The 18,950-nt window shown below is 44.6% G+C and overlaps 1 protein-coding gene across 1 annotated transcript in view; it reads left to right on the top strand.

Moving 5' to 3' along the window:
- Positions 1-18,950, top strand: part of ALMS1 (ALMS1 centrosome and basal body associated protein) — an 80,819-nt gene that overhangs the window by 35,653 nt on the left and 26,216 nt on the right. Inside the window, exons 6-12 of the mRNA XM_044428987.1 lie at positions 2,645-2,804; positions 3,194-4,600; positions 5,877-6,007; positions 11,295-13,059; positions 13,358-13,483; positions 15,221-15,346; positions 16,592-16,762. Coding sequence (XP_044284922.1) covers positions 2,645-2,804; positions 3,194-4,600; positions 5,877-6,007; positions 11,295-13,059; positions 13,358-13,483; positions 15,221-15,346; positions 16,592-16,762 — 3,886 coding nt within the window. The remainder of the gene's footprint in view (positions 1-2,644; positions 2,805-3,193; positions 4,601-5,876; positions 6,008-11,294; positions 13,060-13,357; positions 13,484-15,220; positions 15,347-16,591; positions 16,763-18,950) is intronic.

Consider the following 18,950-nt stretch of genomic DNA (forward strand, 5'->3'; position numbering starts at 1 on the left):
TTCAGTTGTCCAACTCGCATGATACATCTGTTTCTGGATGGCAGATGCGGGGCTGCGAGATGAGTTGCTGTTCCCTCTGTATAAAACTTCCCACATATAGGGAGATTGTTCTACCCCAGCCGGTTTAGAGACAAGGCTGGGGTGCTTAAAGTATAAGCTTTATCACTTGGCAAAGAGGAAAAATAAATTGCCAAGTAGAAAGCACACTTGTGGTAAGAAAATATGGTTACCGTAGTAACATTTGCATAGAGAAACAGAAGAAGCTTTATACATGTAGCAGAGAAAAAATCTGAAGTAAGTCTGTATAATATAATTAACGTATGCATATTATATACACATACAATTTGGGAGACTAATTGCCTTTTCTCAGAATAAGTGTGTGTGTGTGGGGGGGGTTGTTTTGTTTTGCCCAAATGTTTTCTGTTGCAGCAACATGATTATTTCCTTAAGGCTATTCCCAAGAAGCACAGACCCATGGGAGTAGGGTGTAGAAGAGGGGGCAGGGCTGATGGGAGTTGTAGGCCAAAGCAAAGTAGAGCGAAGATGAGGAAATGTGCCTTTTCCCCTTTTCTGCCATACTTCTTTCTCTAATGCTGGGGAAGGCAACAAATAGCCTTCTGAATGTTTTGGCCTACAACTCCCGTCAGCCCTAGCAATCATAGCCAATGGTGAGGGCTTATGGGAATTGTAGGCCACACATCTAGAGGGCAGAAACCAGCTCATCCCTGCTGTGATAATTATCATGGAAGCAAGAATGTGAAAGCATTTTTCTCCGTGCATACCAGCTGCTGAAGCTAACCGGGGCCTTTCCTGTTCGAAGCATGTGCTTCTCTCTGAGCGCCAGCCTGTCAAGGCATCCTGTTTGCCCTGCATCGCCTCGAATGGGGTGTATCCTTGGATGCATGACACAGTTGACCTCACTGGTTCCCAGTAAGAATATGGCAAGTCTGCTTTTACCCATAGATCACTTTTATTCAGTTGGGGTGCTGGCTCCAGGGAATGGCTCTGGAAAACTGCCACTGCAGGTCTTTTGCTTGAGCTAGAAAGTGCCATGTTGGAGCAGGAAGGCTCACACAAAATTATTATTTTGGTTCGGCACTAATAAGAATTTAAGATCTTTGCCTGACTTCTTTAGAAAGAGATTGACAACACAACCCTCTGTATGCCTACTCAGAAATGAATTCCATTCAGCTCCATTAGCTTTACTCCCACATACGTGTGTATAGGATTGCAGCCTTTGTCACCTTGCCTGCAAGTTTAATTTTGAGGAATTCATCTTGTAAATCAGTTCCAGGACATTTCAGAAGAAGTAATACATTTAATATTTATATATATGTTGTTTTTTGTTTTTGCTTTTCATTGATTTCGCCTTCATTTCCATATATAGTTTAAGTCCACAGCTAAATTTCTGGCAAGGAAGAAACATGGTATGGCTACTCTTGGAGTATTTTTAAATTTGGGATGAAAAATATGTGAAATGTCTACTTACTTAAATTGATATAATTTATACTCTTTTCCTCCCTTTAAAGAAATTGACATTTTACAGAGGGTTAAGGATTGTCCATATTTACAGATTCCTGCATTTCTTGCTGTAAAGACTAGAGATAGGGAAAGAAACCAGGGAACCCCTAGTTTTCCCCTTCAAGAACTGCCTCCGCCGCCCCCCCCCCCAATATGAAAAATTGGGTAGCTTTAAATCATAATGTATTTTCTTTTAAAAGTTAAAATAGGGTGTTTATATAGGTTTACTAAGCCTTTATCCCCCTTTATTTCTAAAATCTATTTAATAAGAATACTTCCCTAGAAAGACTCATGATGTGAAATGTCTGGTAATAAAGCTACGAGGGGAAACATGAAAATGCTCTAAGTCATGCTTCGTTTCCCAGCAAGTGGGTTTAGCCACCAGGTCATAATATAGAAGAAAATGTGCAATCTTGACCGTTTGGGTTTAATTTTACCAAGTCCTGCATGTGCTTGGACTTCCCCCCTGTCCCCAGTGCTTCCTGTTTCTTTTAGGAGGATTCAGAGGTTTCAAGGAAGACTTACTAAACCCCTCTGTTCAAACATAGATAGGTTACTTATAACTTGGTTTAGTCATACAGTTATCATGCTGGGTATGCATAAAGTTTAGTTTACTCAGGCAACAGTTGCAGTTTTATTGAGTTCATCTTTCACACTTTTCAAATGAAATAATTCTTTGTGCAAACCAGGATATACATAATATAACTTTAGGCATGTAATAGCAGCTTTGCATTCCTGAGTTAGCCTTCCTAAACCTCTTGCCCTACAAATACATTGGGCGGCAGTAGTCACTATTCCTGACTGTTCACCACCCTGCCGGAGGCTGAGAGGAGCTGGAGTCCAAATACCTGACAGGTACCAAGTTAAGGCAGACTTTCCTAAAGCAACAAAGTGTTTTTAGATCTGTAGAAGAATGTTCTGCTTATTTTTCATTTTTCCCAGAAAAGGGGGAAATCATTTTTCCATGGTTGCAAATTTCCAGAAATTTCACTGACTAGAGAAGTTACTTCCTTTTGTCGCGTGTCCCCCCGCCCCCGGCCCGGTATTCTTGTGGAATGGCAGTTAAAATTGCCCATTGCAGGCAATTGCTTTCTCAGATTAATTGCTTTACTTCTTGAATCAGGTATATCTCCGTAACCTTGGCATCGATCAGTCACCAACATCTATACTGTCTCCGTTTATGCCCCAAGGGCCAATCAGAGAAATAGAGTTGTCTCCAACTGAGCCTGGAACACTGAAGGCATCTGTAGGTTCATCCACACAGCGCTCACAGTTATCAGAAGGTATGGCGGGAAACGCATCTGCTTCTCTAATGGAAAATAGGCAGCTCTGTCAGCAGCTATTAGCCATGATAGACAAATGGAATGTCCAGGCTCAGCTGCAGTCTACCTTGGAGTACCAGTTGCTGTGGGGGAAATGTCTGCCTTCATCCCCTCCTCAGGGGCTTCTCAGGACTACCTGGCTGGTTGTATTAAAAGCTAAGAAAAATCGGCCAGGAGATAAATTCCAAAACAGATATTGGTGGTAGGCTAGCGAAGCAATCAAAAAGATATGCAGAGTTCTGGGACAGGACAATTTGCCTGATGGGAGGCTGGGCGTTCTCAAAGGCTTGAACATTCTTGACATCAATAGGAGAAATACTCAGCATTCTGACATTCCTGTTTCCTCGCAGGAGACTCACATTTGGTGGTCGATGCCATGCAGTCAAGCGTGAACTCTTCCACGCTTAGTGTGCCTGCTGCCGCAGGGTCGGATACTGGCCCTGGTGTTCCGTTGCCCTCAGAGTGCTCCCAGCAGCCTTCTAGCAACCCTCTCAGCCAGTGCAGCAGAGTCTGCCGCCAGTTGGAGTTGTGCACCCCCACACCACATTCCCTCGAGGGCAGTGCTCAGGCTCAGGCTGTGGCACCGGCTCCCGCTCCCCCATCAGCAGAACAGCATCAAGTAACTTCAGCCAACTTCCATTCCGGTGGGGATGGATCCACAGAATGTGCACGGATCCTGATAGGCAGACTTGATTCAGTGGACTGTGTGGGAAGTCAGGAGAAGCTGTCTTCAAGTTCTGTGTCTCAGGAAAAAGATGAAAAGGGTGTAAGTGAGGAAATCAATTCTTCAAGAGTAATTCCTGAAGGAGAAAAAGACAATTCCATCATAGGGTCCAGAACACTGAAGGAGATTCAAATGCTTCTGGAAGAAAACGAATCTATCACTCCAGGTGGAAACTGTAGCTCGTCCTCATCCAGCTCTTCCACAGATCAGGACAGCTCATTCAAACAAATGGCGAAGGTTGATGGCTCAGGAGATCCTGGATCCTTCAGAGGAAGCAGTCCAAGGGTGCAGAGAATGTGGTCCTGGGATGAAACACTAACCAGGCAAAACGTGCATGAGGACAGTGGGCTCACCAAGGCCCTTAGCTTCACTGGGAAATGGGAAGGTTTGCTCGCTATGAACGTTTGTAGCAGTGAGCCTGTTTCACTGGAAGAGCTGAGGCCAGCATCCCAAATGACTGGGGAAGGACAGAGGATGGGGAGGGCTGTCAGGCGATCAGAGCCAGAAGGCTGTCATAGTGCAGCGGTGAGTAAAAATCTGCCAGTTTTAGTAAACACTGCCATTGACAGAGAACTGCGCCCCACCAAGGAGTGCAAAGAATTCCAGGCCTCTGCTAGTGTGGCGCCCCTCGACAGCGTGTCTGACATTTTGGGGAGCTTTCAGCAAGTACTGAAGAAAACCATGGAACCTGGCAGCAAAGAGACATGTAGTAGCTGTGACAGTGAGAATAGCAGCGGTGTGGACTCCCTGAGTATCAAGGTGAAGCGCCTTCTGCAACGTGAATGGCCCGCGGTTCACGCAAGGGGTCGTGCCGAGGAGGAGGAGCGTGGCGCATGTGGTCGCGAGCTCCTCTCAGCCGGAGCCACTGTACCTGCCTGCAAGGGAGACAGCGGTCCTCCAGCGAGTGACGGCGGCAGCAGCAGCTCGGACTCTCTGGCTGCCCGTGTGAAAACTCTTCTGGAAGACGAGAGCCCCGTGGTGCATGCGCCTCGGATATTACAGAGAGCCGAAGAAGAAGAAGAAAATGCACATGGTAAGCCGCTATACCTTTGCTGGCCCATGGTACCTCATTGCTGAGGCTGAATGTAAGCGCAGACTTCATCTTCACACTTAAAGGAAGGAGAAGGCTATGCTGCAGTCTGGGAGGCTGCAGTTCCCAGCCTTGCATGTAGAAAAATGGTGTCATGACACTATCCCTGGCACCTTGGAACCAGGATGTCTGATTTCACAGCATCAGTTCAGAAGTCGCGGAAAGCTGTGTTCCTCCGGTATGCTGCTGTGCTGTGATTTTAGGGGTCAGGAAGGGGGTCCTTCTGCAGAAGCTTCCAGTGGGGTCCTCCCTCTTTGCTGCCTCTTGCTGCTGCCACTACCAGGTACATTTGAGGGAACTAAAGAGAAAGAAGAGGCAGAATTAAAGTTCACACAGACAGATTGAGAGACTGTCAGAGGACCCCTGGGAAGTGTTTTGTTCTCCCTGTATCCCACATGACGTAATCCTACAGTTCTTGTTAGGTTTCTAATGATCGTAGCATTCGTTGAAGAGGGGTGGGGAGTCCTCATCCTCCCAGGGATGCATTTCAGTACAATGAACAAAAATGCTCCCGGATCAGTGTCGGAAAGGCAGGTAAAGATAGTTCCAGTGCACTCTTCAGTCCGTATTGCAAGTTCTTTTGCACTGGTGTGCACCAGTAATTGGACCCACAATTAAGTGGCTGTATTGTGTGCGTTCAGTGTAACTTGGGAAAAAGAGCCAGTCTGGGTACATAAAATCAAGTAACTGCTGAATCTTTTATTGAATAGGACACGCACAGACACACCCTCACTCCAGTCTTTAGGACTTGTGAATTAGAAGTTTGTGCAAGATTTCCAGTGGTTGGAGCTTTTCATCTGCTTAGTTAAAATGATAGTCTAGTTAGTTTTAGCTCTCTAATCAGGTGTTTTGGAAGTGCCTTCAGATTTTCTAGGTTTTTTGAGGGACAAGGAAGGAGTGGAATGATTTTCCAGAATAATTTGAAATACTGATAGATTTGCTGCCAAGAGCATTTGCAGTGTGTTTTATAATACCCTGGAAATTTAAATTATGCTTCGATCATTCCATATTTGAATAATTCAAAAATGTAAACCATTCTGCAAAATTTTAGTAATTTTCCAAAACAAACATACTAAGGTAATCCCTAGATCACCAGAAGTATTTCATTATCATGCCTACTGGCTCCTTGAGTGGGATCTCCACCACCTGTCAGTCCATCAGAATGAAAGGGCAACTAACAGAGGCTTGTACTCTTGGCTTTGTGTGATCTGTGTCCTAGCCTGGGTGAAACAGAAGGAGGCTGCACAGCCCATCAACTCACTGCTTGACCTAAATGAGGAAGACCGGAAGCTCATCGAAGAAATCAAGAGAGGACAACTTCTGACAGCCAGGAAAATTAGGGTTCTTAAGGTATGAAGGCGCTTGGGAAACTGGTAGCCAGATTAAGGAAACACAGAAGAGGTAAATGAAAGAGCAAGACAGTTGCTTTTGGGCAACCATTTTAAAACCACTGGCTAGAAAGGAGGAAAAGAGTCGTGCAAAGGGATGTTTTGGAGCCGAGGGCAAGAAGGGAAGGGTGGGGTTTATGACAAAAAGATGTATCTTGAACAAAACATTTTTTTCGGTGGTGTGCATGATAATGGCATTTTAATGAAATGTTGACATGGCTTGGAATGTGTAGCAAATGTTGTGGAGAATTTGTTTAAAAACCAATTATCAAAATAATCCTGGAGGCCACCTTTACTTATATGAGCCTTGCCACTATATATATTTTAAATTGTATTTGTTTAAAATATAGATTTACATGGAATTGTATAACGATATATAATCAATACATATAATAGTACATTAGAATATGTAATTAGAATATTCTGTGCTGCAGTTCTCAGAGTTTGCAAACTGCTTCACTGCAGTTTACCGCTGAAGGTATCTAACAATGTTTTAACTCTGCTGTCTAGAAAAAGTAGGACTTATATCACACATTGTTCTTACTATCCATGATCCCATGCTCTTCCGAGACAATTGGTCTCTGCTTTTCACCCAGAACAGGGCTTACCTGTTTGCTTTCTTTCTTTTATTGATGAAAAAGCCTTAGCATGTCTTTACTTTCTCCCTTTTCCTCTTCTTTCCTCTGTGCTTCTCTATGGCACTGACAAGGCAAAAGGCAGCCTGAAAACCTGTGAAAACCAGAGCACAGATGACCTGTGCATTAGTCTTGTCTGCAGCCTTAATTCCCCTTAGCCGTCTGAGAGCAGCCACACTCCTGATTCCATGTTGGATTCTAATTTGGTCAGGCCTACTCAGAAGGAGCTGGGTGGTGAGCAGCAGCACGCGGGCGCTGGTCACCTGCTGCACCTCACTCCCTGTGACACGCACTGCCTCTGCTGCATGTCAGAGCTCCCAGTACCAGTAGTGACCATCAGGATGTTCATGTCTCCGGACCATAGACATTCTCACCTGCACATCTGAGAGCTGCTTCCTGAAGAAGGCACTTCTAGACCTGAAGCAGATAATCTGCTTTTGAGCCATGCCTCCTTATCAGCCAGAAGAAAAGCAATCTCCGGTTGAACCAGAAGTTCCCATGCCTAGGGTTGATGATCATAGTGCCACAGAACTATCAATTTGTCTTCCTGGAGAGCATTCTCAAGTTGCGGACAACTTTTACTCCAAAAGATATGGAAGCACTGCCTCTAAAGGCATGGCTTAAGCCAAGAGCTCTGAGACGTCTAGTGGCAGCAAATCTGTGGAGCTGGAACCTGTTCTTGGACCTTCACAAGTGGGAGGCTTCACCTCGGATTCCACATCCTGTCCCCTTAATCCTCATAAGGCACCGTTGTCCTCTGACTCTGAGGTGTGAGCCTCAGACTTCTCCAGTGAGCAAGGCTCCATGGAATATTTACCAAGCAGCTTCTAACTCCACAGACCCCTCACCAGCTGGAGGACAGCAGTGGCAGCTAGAAAGGATGCCAACCCACGAAGAAACCAGACTGAGGCGATAGCTGGGAAGATTTTCCTGTACTTGCCATAAAACTCTGTGAGGTCCTGTTAACCAGCTCTGGGATAATTTGTCAGTCCTGTCACTGCAGGGCCGCTGTCTCAGAGCCGCAAGCCCTGAACTAGTACTTGCGATGGCGCTGAAACGGCTTTCTTCCCCCTGCTTTTCCCACACTGCACCTCCTCGCTTCAAAAGCAGAGCCCCAAATGAATCTGGCCACTTAGCACTAGACCTCATGGTTTCTGATGCTGCGGTATTTTTGTTGTCCATGCTTCACTCTTACCCCCTTCAGTGGCCTCTCTTGTTCTAGAAGCAAGTCAGAAGCATCTGTTAGTTCATCTGCTCCAGCAGGACATTCCTCCTCTGCTGGCAAAGGCAATAAAATTTTCAGAAGACTTCCCTTTCTAAGAACTGGAAAATATCGTCTTCTTGACAGAGACCAAAGGCTGGGGGAGTCCCTTGGAAGCCTTTGGCCAGGCAGCGCACAATCCCACAGCATCAGTTGCCTGGCATCCAGAGCAATCCACTAGCCCTTGACTGCCTTGTATATCTGATCCAGTGGTCTTGTGTCTTAGGATGAACAAGACCACGCTGAACCATCAGGGGGCACAGTTCTTTCACCCTCCAGGTGTCCTCCTCAGTGCTCCTTCAGGTGCAGCAGAATCTGCTCCATCTCAGCTCCACACATTCAGGCATCCCTGAACTCCATGGCAGATTACCTGAGCTGCACACAACTGGACCCAGGCAAGTGGATCCAGAAATTTGGATCCAGTCAGCTTTCGTGAATTTACAGAGATACTTCAGATCTCTCAGCACAGACTTTTCCTTCCGGGCCAACCATGCGTTTCCTTCCACAGGTGGCTTCCTCATACAGGTTCTTCTCCAGATTCTAGTCCCACTGACCAGGAGCCCTGGATGTGCTAATCACGAGGTGACCTCAGGGACGGTTGTATGTTCCTTCCTAACGTCTGGCCATGGTTCTCCAGTAGATAAGAAGCTACAGTGATCCTGGTGGCCCCCTACTGGCCAAAGCATTCCTGGTCTTGAGAGAACCTCCAGCTTGCCATAAACAGCTGCTGTTTCTTCCAGATGAACCACAGCTTATCCGTTCTCTTTGGAAAGTTGTGCTGGTATGGAATACTAGGTGTCTCCACCAGCCAGGTCAGCTGAGAACTCAGTCCCAGGGCTTGGCACCCTTTTAGGGAAACAGGAACACCTCACAAGGCTGCCCAGACCAAGCCACACCTCCACAAGTGTTTTCAAGGTTCCTCATGCTATCATTAATGTGTGACAGTCTTATGGGATGGCTTGGTCTTTCGTTGTGCATCTCAGGCATGCCTGGATATTTTCAAGAGGGCAAAATTAACATTTTGTCTGATTTTTTTTTAAGTTACAAGTGTACACACCAAGTTAAATAGGAAAAGTGGCCCTCCTTGAGTTTGATGGGTAGACCTTGTGTGGTGAGCTGCCCCTCAGTGCAGACAGCATCTCTGCTTGGCACTCTTGAATAACACAGGTATAAATGCCTGTTGATTTTTCTACCTGTTCTGTCTGTTTCCAGCATAAAATAACAAGGCTGTGCTTCAGGTGCTTGCATGGGGGTGAGATGACTGAAATGTCCATTTTCAGCATGTTGGAAGCTTTGAGAAATGCTCCTTAATACTCTGTTTTCTTCTAATTGCTAGCTAGCAGGTTCCGCTGCAGAAAGCTGAGGTTGCTGCTGCTGAATTTTCTGTATGAATCTAAATGAAACTTTTCTTGTTCACTATCTGTTTGTTATGTGGACTTTGCTCTGTGAATATGTATGCTATTCTAGCCTTTCTTTGTGAAACCGGCTGCTTTTTCCGTGTATCAGATAAGTTGCATTTACTTGATCAGGTGAACTAGAAGATAGCTTTTCAAGGTTACAGCATTGCTAACTCTAAATGAATATCAGCAGTTTCTGTATTATCACTCTTTGTTTCATATAAGGCTTAACTACATTAAGATTATATATAAAATTGACAGTTCTCAGACATAATGTGCACAAGTACACCTGCTTCAGTTTAGCTGTGAACTTCGCTTGTTCTATTTTTTATTTTCCATTAGCAAGAAAGCCCTGTGGCTTTAAAACCTTCTAGTGTGATATCTGCTCATGCATTATTTAATGGGCATTTCAGTGAGTAAATTTAATTGGATAATATCAGAGCTGTCTGAAACTTATTTCAGATGTAGATTAGAAATTGCTTTCTTTTGTGGAGCTATCTATAGGTGCTTCTGCAATGGAACTTGTTATCTCTGTTCTTTGTTCTGGATTTTTTCACAGCTGTGCATTCACACACTGGCGTTCACAGCAGGTTGTATAAAAAAAATGGCCATAGGAGAGTGCTGCTACAGAGCTTAGTAGGAACTTGGGTTACCCTGATATTGGCATACTGTCTTTTCAGTCATCCTTCCAGCTCTTGCTTGTGGGAGTTTCTCTGAAAAATCAGAGGAAATGACCACTTCTGACAAGGGTGTTCATGTGTGTGCCTCCATGCTTCCATTTTGTAGACAAAATACCTCAGAAAGAGACTCTAAATATGTTCTTACATCCTGAAAAATAGGAGCTGTCAGCTTCCCTCATGCAAAGATAAGAACTGAGGTAAAGACTGTCAATGTATGGCATCTAATGAGAAAGGGATAATAATAATTATTATTACTATTACTATTACTATTACTATTATTACTATTATAACATTTCTATGCCGCCCCTTGCCGAAGCCTCGGGGCGGCTTCAGGGAGGGAAAGGATATAGTCAGATTAGTTGTTGGTAATAGAATGAAGGACATGGATTTAATTTTCTTAGTGGAAGATAGAGAACTTAAAAGAGACATGCATCAAAAGTATTAAATGGTTTTTATTCTGCTTATTGGCTAGAACTTCAGCCTACCTTGCACATGAGATGAATTAGACCTTTCATGAATGCCTTTCCGCCAGAACTGTGTAAGGAATGTTTAGATGAGTTCTGAAATGGTTTTATTCTATAAGGTGCTTTATGACTGATTTTAGGGTTTTTCTGCAGTCTCTTTAGTTTTTGTTTGTTTGTTTTTGGACTTATGTGTGCTAACTGCTTGAAAATTGGTTGATGTTCTGCTGCTACTTTTGAACATTACAAGAAACATTTAAACCATGCATTTTTAAAACTGGTAGAAATGATTCAATTTAAATAGGGTCTTCTCGTAAGTGGTAGGAAGCAATGTGAAAAGGCAATTGCATTCATATGATCTTAACATTTACATAAATTATCTGATTTGGGTTTGTCGGTGCCATTCCTAGTAAGTGTATCACTAAATCAAGGTATCTGGTTCCACCTTGCCTGTCTCTATCTGCTGTTTTCTTTATGATGTGCCTTTTGAGGAAAGGAGTTTGCAAACCAAATTGGTCTGATTCCCACAAGGGATTTCTCTGCTTGCTTATCTTTTTTCTCTTACGATTCTATGCTTAAGATGTACTAGAGGTGGATTACACTGGGAAACCATCCCACTGGACAAAGGCACCCTTGGTCTGACTCGTCTGGCAGTCTTATGGTTCAATAATTTCAGCTCCCCTGTATTCCGGTAACCTGTCATGTCTGTCAAAAAGTTGACACTAGTGATGTCCTTGTGCAGAGCTTGAACTCTACCGTAGGAGAGTCGTAATATGAAAGTACATGTTTTGTGATTCTTCTGTTTCTCTTAACAGGAACAGCTGAGGGCAAGTGGCTATGAAAGAATTCCTAGCCATAGTCCAGTTCCGAAGATTGATACAGGACTTTCAAGTATTCCAAGTAGCAATGAGCTGCAAAAGGCCATTCAGGCCCAGGGTTGCCAAGTGGTTGAATTTCCAGAGGTGAATGCAATTCAGACTAGACCAGAGTCTGGAGCTGACAGTACTCTTCCAAGTAATTCAGAGATTAAGCCCTTGAACAGTGTCCAGCGTCATACCTGCAGCACGCCTCAAACAGAATCTGACAACCTCTTGGGTTCCAGGGACGGTTCGTGTGTGCCCCTGTGTGATTCCACAGGCGCACATCTGATGGGCCTGACAGACGCCTCTGAGCCAGTCATAGCGGAGGAAGGGAGTGTGTCAGCCCAGGCAAAGCGGACGGTGGGCAACTCTCCTATGGAAGCTGCCAAGCAAATTACTTCCATCACATTCGCTTCCCGTAAAAGGTCATCTTCTCCTTCTCGTGTGCCCTGTGCAGACATTTTGGAAGCTGCTCCTCATGATCTGGTAGCCTTGGAAATCCACTCTGCTAGCAGTGAGAAACCGAAGCCTAGTCAGCAGCAGCAGCAAAGTGAAAAGCCCCTTGCTTTGACAAGTCCAGCAGCCATTTGTTTACCAGATAAGAGTGTTGAATTTTCTCCAGATGGAGAATGCCATCAGCAGGTGACCATAGTTGTCAGCAAGAATGAATCTCATCAAGAAAAGGGCCTTGCATCAGGGGAAAAAGCCCAAGCCTGTATTGAGCAAAATGTTCATCTTATTACAGAAAAACTTGAGGAAACCCAGACTTCTTCGCAAGTTTTTACCAGGCTGAGAAGTTACGACAAGCCTTTAGAGGAAGTGTATAATAACAAATCTAATCCCAAAACAATAATGACTGATCAGCTCATTACTGTGAACCGTGCTGTACAAATTACAGATCTTGCTTGTTTCCAAGATGGCATGGAAAGCTCTGATTCAATCCCTGAGCCACTTTTCCCAAAAGGTGAAGAGAGTGTGTTGACCCAAGAGAATACGTTTACTTCTGATTCATATCTGTGCAGGGTTCGAGAGATGGACACTGGAAGTAGCAGTCTCTTATCTTCTTCCTCTGACCACATTTTAACAACCATGCCAGGCTCTCCATCTACAACCAGGAAAGCCCTGTCTGGTGTCCACATTACTCTGTCTCCAAAGCTTATTGATTTGGATCTTTCAAGTCCAATGGATGCTACAGCTGAAATGAGACAAGTTGTTGGCTTTAGAACCAGTTCCCCACCAGCAACTATTACTGCTCCAACTCCTTCATTAGGCACTGCCTCTAAGTTAGAATCTGCAGAAGTTCCCCCAAAGACCCAAGATTCTTCCTATTTCCCAAGAGCACCATCATCAACAGATTCTCACTTTAGGGAATCCCATGCTCCATCTGAAACAAAACAAACCCTATACCAAAGTCAGGAGCTACGGGGAAGCAGGCAGAATCTTTCAGCAACAAATCTAGGAAGCGCTGAAGTTCTGGCTTCAGGTGGACAGTGTCTAGAAGATAACTCAAAGACGACAGCTGCTTCTCAAACAGAAAGGATGTCATCGGATGCCATAACTCAAATAACAATGGAAAGCCCTGAAAAGACGACCTATTCTGCAGAGATATTTGTCAGCGCTGACAATGGTGATGCTCTGAGCCTGCGTCAGAGGAGCAGTGGCCTCCTGAGCACCACAATGCCTGCTGTGAAGCAGGTCTCCATTTTGACCAGAGAGGATGGTGAGAAATCTAATTTGTTCTTTGATCTGAAGACACGCACTGACAGGTCGGGTGGGATGTTTGTGATGGCAGCTTGCCAAATTAATGGTTAATTAATGGTTGAATAAAACTGTAAATGCTGATAGTTACCTATCCAGGTATATAAGATTCCTTTTTGAGTAAAGGAAGAACAGAGCTTGTTCATTCCTTGCTTTTATATTGTCAGGAAGCTATTCGGTGTAGTTTGGGGGCCAGTGAAGGCATGGATATTCTTAGTAACCACTTCTAATCTACTAATCACTTATTGGTTTGTGCAAAGCCTTCCAGGAACATGCATCTCACCAGAATCTGCCTCATTTGTTCTTGAGGGGAAGCAAAGGGCACAGCCGTGCTGTGAACCCAGATCTCGGATCCAAGAGCGGCGTCGACTTCTGCAGAAGTGAAAGTAGTTGCACATCTTTCTTGAGTTGAAATCCACGCTCTGTGTGTGTTGGGGAATTGAGCAGTGCAATATTGTCATCTTAGCCACTCAGATTCTCTTTTGAGCGTTCAGACATCAGTCTGCGCAAGAAATCCTAGCCCTAAATCGCTTGATTTTTCATTGAGCCAGTTTTGTGGCTGTACTTCTTTGTTGCTGCTGGCGCTGGGTTATTGACACCAAAACTGCAGCAACAATGCGCTTCTGTGAGACTTTATTCTGAGAGAAACTTTAGCCCGTGGCTCTGATTCTGAGTCAGAGGGGAATGCTGTATAGCCAAGCCCCACCATGAGGAACCAGATGCCTGAGAACTGGGTTCCGCTGGGCCTCCTACCAGCTTATGAGCTGAAAGGGGTGTTATACTTGGGATTTGTCTGAACTGCTACCCGTGTGTGATGCGTGTTCCAACCCCGCCCCCTTTGGGAAGTTGCCAGATCTTTTACTGGCCCCTTGTGTTTGCTTTGTGTGTCTGTTTCCTCCATTTTCTGTTTTAATACACACTTGGATACACTTAGAATTCAAAGAATTGTTTTATAACGGGAGGGGTAGAATAGATAGAGATCTCTCTGAATAGAGATATAGATGCAGTCACTCCTTGTATTTAAATGGGCCTTAGAGCTTGCTGGAAGCAAAATCTTTGTAACCTGGAAAGTGTCCCGGTCTTGCTGTTCAGACAAAACTATAAACGTGTCCATTGTATTCAACTTGCTGAGCCCAAAGCCAATTCAATCTTTTGTGGAGAAACTACAAAACTGATCCTGGTCAAGAAATTACACGATGATCTGTGATCTTCAAATATGTGTTGGGATGGATCGCACTCATTTATTTTTATTTATTTATTTATTCAAGCTTTTGAATAAATAGCCACATGGCTCTCTGAATGGTTTACAGCAACTAAAAACCATCACACAAAACATAAAAATCCAACATTATTAACAAATTCAACAAATAAAACATCCATTCCATCAGCAGGAGCACCAACTGTGTTGACTTCACAGAATGAGCCTGGTTCCTTTAATGTTTTTCTAACACAGTACCATAATTGGACATTCTTCCAAGTGTCCTCACTGAGGTTTTAGACCATGGGTCTATACTTATGAATGGCTCGAATAGGAGAATGGAGACTTTTCCCTGCCTTTGAGTTCTCTTATGTGTCTGTTGGACAGTGGCCCCGTTCCTGCCCTGTAGCTGTGACAGATCTGAACCAGGCTGTGTAAGGAGTGCTGCTTGAATTGTAGTTCCTGGCCTTAGGGAGGGGCTCCTAGCTCGGCCTCCTGGGCTGGTCTTCTTCAGTTGGAAGCAAACTGCCTCCCACTGGGCTGAAAAGAAAGGAGCTCCATGCCTGGACTGCTGCGTGGCAAACAAGGAGGAGGTGAATTCATAGATAAGGGGTGTTCTGTTTTGTGGGCTGGGGAAGACCTGGTTCTTTAAACCAGCCCTGGCAATAATATGGATAGGCAATCTGTGCCCACAAGGCAGCCGACAGCAGGCTCCTGCCACAGGTGATTCCATCTGGCAGAGTGTAAACGATCAGCACCGTCTCTTCGACTGGCTCTTTGGCTGTTGTGAGGACACAGAGGAGATCTCGTACGCCTTCTGTGTTAGCTGCCCAACAATAGTGTGTTCCCGTGTCCTTACCATTGTATCACATCCAGTGTTCGAATCGCTGCTTTGTCTTGCGCTTCCTGTTTTCTGTTTCTGCAGGCACACTCTTGTTGCTGCCATACAAGTCCCCTCAGAGTCCAGAAGTGTACTACCTCCCTTGTCCAAAGGAAGTGCTCAGACTCTCGCGTGTCAGGTCAGAGACCACCATGGAGAGCTCCCACTCAGGTATGTTAGACTGGCCTAGTCTCGTGTAGTTCTCTTTGTGTTCCCTGTTTATACTGACTTAGACCATTGGCTTACCAGATTTACTTCTCTGTAAGGTATTCTGAACAGTCTTCAAGGACTGCCCCACACAGAGTGCGTTGCAGTAATCTACCAGAACATAGATCGCTGATAGCAGGCGATTTTTGCCCAGAGAAGGGCATAGCTGAGCCACCAGCCAAAGTTTGTGGAAAGCTGCTCCAAGCCACTGAAGCCACCTCAGGTGACAAAGTGCAGCCCCATTCAGAACAGGTTGAATTCCCTCCCATCTGGTCAGAAGAACCACCCGCCAACAGCATCTCAGTCTTGTCTGGACTGAGCTTCTGTTTGGTAGCCCTCAGCCAGTCCAGTGTCACAGCCAAGCACCAGTTCAGCACATCTGCAGACTCACCTGTTGAAGAGGAAAAGGAGAGAGAGAGCTGTGTGTCATCAGCATATTGATATGCCTGGGATATGTAACTCATTAACAGGAAACACATCTTCACAACTCTGCAGAGCAGATTAAGCTTCGAGAATAGAAGTGGCCCAAGGTAACTCAGTGAGCTTCATGGAAGGATACCGAACCGAAGCCAGGTCTTTCCATTGCTAGTCTAGTGTCTAAGGATTTTACCACACCTGGCTGTTATTTTTGAGATTTGTTGAGGGAATTTACTGTTGTCTCAAGCTGTTACCGAGTGCCTTGTTGTGTAGATAAGCAACTGTTAGGATTTATCCCTATCTTTTGCTATTCCTTTCTACTTAGACCAGTGCCCTTCAGCCTCCAGTCCTTTGCAGAGACCAGAAAATGGCTGGGGCCGTGTTTTGCTTAATGCACAAGTGAGCAACCCTAGCCTAATTCCATGTGACCGTTCAAAAGTGCTCTGCAGATGTTCAGTTCAGATCTCTGGTGAGAGTGCGGGGGGGGGGGGGGGGAAAGGGAAAGTAAGGGGAAAGGCCCTGGCTCCTTTGGGTTTGGCCTTTGCTGGCATAGGCATGGGAGTGGATCCAGAATGTGCGAGTGTGAAAGACCAGACAGCAGAAGCCTGCAGTGGTGCAGGTAGGAGATGACCAGGGCACGGGCCAGTAAGCACCGGTCTTCATCTTAAAGCTGCCTCTTGTTAGGCGAGTCAGAAACTTGTGTTGCTGCCTAATTGATTTTCACTGTTGTGTGTTAAGTCTCCCCATTTGTGTCTCTTCCATAACTCTGTACGCTGCTTTCCTTCTCCACAGGATCAAACGATGCGGTCCCACCAACATTCCCAGCACATGTGCTTGGCTCAGGGAATGAGATTCCTCCAGATGCTATAGCTATCAAACACAAAGAGGGCATTTATAGTAAAAGGGCTGCACTTACAGATGCTTGGACAGAAGAAAAAGTGGCAACACAGAAAGGTGTTAAAGGTGACAATTACTCTCTTTCTCTGATGAGTGCACAAGTCATTACAGTAGCCTTCCTTTTTTAACCTTTTATACCAGCAAAATATTTACCTTGCTTTGGAAGCCTCTTGTGCACAGAGTTCCAGAAATGTTCAAGGTTCAACTTGTAGGAGGAAGAAATGATACAATGATATGAAATAATTCCTAGTTTGTGCTGACCTGCCAGACACTCCTAGGTGAAGATACTATCTGAAGACACAAAGTTTTCCATCACCAGAATTATCCCTGTTTCTTCGTTGAAGTCTCTTGGTAATAGGAAGGCAGAAGTGTCTAGTTGTTAACTCCTGCATTTGCAAAATCAGGAGAAAGTTCAGCAATGTGCTTGCTTGGCGGTAGGTTTCCTGAGCTTGAATGGGATGAAATGAGCTTTGGGATCTCCTCACAACTGATCTGTCTTCACAGCAGAGAAAGTGGAATGTGTCCCTTGAGTGAGTGCATTTATTAACTTTCTGAATGAAGAATTACTCTGTGTCTGCTTTCTCTGCTGCAAGCAGATATTCATTGCACTACAGAGAAAAATAATTGTATTATGCAGCATTCTGAATATGCAAGTCAGAACCCAATAACATAATTATGGCAGCTAGCAAGGGATGGGGGCTGTGCCACCTTCTGCTTCGCCACCTACCTAGTTGCACAATCTTGAAGGCTTATCTGCAGTCCCCTCAAGTACACAGGAGCTTTTAATAATTCCCAGGACAGCTAATAGGAAGGAGGGGATATATTATAAAAATATAAAAAGATTAGAGGTCTGCCTGCATTCTGCTTCTGATACGGGAGGTATCATACAGCTGTCATGATGATCTTGCTCTGATCCCTATTCAAAGCCATTCTAGCTGGCAGCTGTCATGAGCAGTTAGTAAATTCCATGGTTTGTGATAATAAATTGTCACAAACGTTTTATGGCCTGACTATCTGAAGGAACATCTCCTTCTGTATGTACCTCCCCAGACCTTAAGGTCATCCACTGAGGTCCTTCTCCTTGAGCCACCTTTAAACGGTGTAAGATTACTGAAAGCAAGTATACACGGAAGGAAGCAATTCTTCCGGTTGCTTGGCCCAAGCACTTTGCACTTTACACATTAATATCAGTGCTTTGAATTAAACCTAGAAACAGGTTGGAAGTCAGGGCAGAAGTCAGTGGTTGCCCTTCTCTGCTGCTTTTCCACCTCTGCAGTGATCTACACAGTATTTCTGACCAGGTTGCTCCATCAAGTTATATAAAGGCATTACATTGGCAGTTTTATTTTTGAATCCTTATCTTGGGCCTAACTGTGCAAAAGTATGGCAGCTGGGCACATACCAATGAAAACTGATTGGATCAGGGGGAATTCTCCCAAATATATCAGCTTGTTTATCTTCTGCAGCAGGGAGGAAAATGGGGGTCGTCCCAGTCCTCACAAGTGTTCTGGTTCATGTTTAAGTTAAGGAAGTATACAATTGGTTTACAACAACCCATAAAATAATACAATACAAATACCACAACAATGTTAAAATAAATTTCGAAAATTAAAATAGATAATTGATATTAATGTTACCATTAAATAATCAACATGTTTCCTCTGTATAAACATGTCCATTTTTATTTCTAGTTTGGAGTGAGAACAGTAAGTAGCAGCTTAGCAGCCAGGAAACAAGAAATTCTAGCTGTGCCATTGCAGTGATGTACAGCTGATCGACGGGAGAGAATATTGGTTATACAGAGCCCACTTTTACGTGTCTCAGGGCTTCCTCTCCACCTGCAGCCACTTCCTTCCAGCTACTCAGATGCTTCTTGTGCTTTCACGAATATGAGATGCACCTCTGAACGGCAGCGTGTGTGGACTGGCATATTTATCGGTGCCAGAAGGAACATTTCCTAGGCAGCCAACCAAAGTGCCATTCCTGTGTTTGATTACATCTTTGAGGGTTTCTGGGGCATCTCTTATTTTTTGTCAGCTGTTTAGATTGCATCAACTGGGAAAAGATAGAACTGACCTTTTAACCTCTGACCCAACAGAACATGGAGAAAGACTGAGATAAGCGAGAGATCTTTCATATTTGCTGGTTCATACACATGGTCATCTAAACTTGACTATAGGGACTTGCCCATTGTCTGACTTGACTGCCAATGGATTTTTGCCTCTGTGTTGGGCTCATTTCTGGTATCAAAACT

The sequence above is a fragment of the Varanus komodoensis genome, unplaced genomic scaffold, assembly GCF_004798865.1.
Source record: "Varanus komodoensis strain SLA01 unplaced genomic scaffold, ASM479886v1 scaffold2, whole genome shotgun sequence".
NCBI lineage: Eukaryota > Metazoa > Chordata > Lepidosauria > Squamata > Varanidae > Varanus > Varanus komodoensis.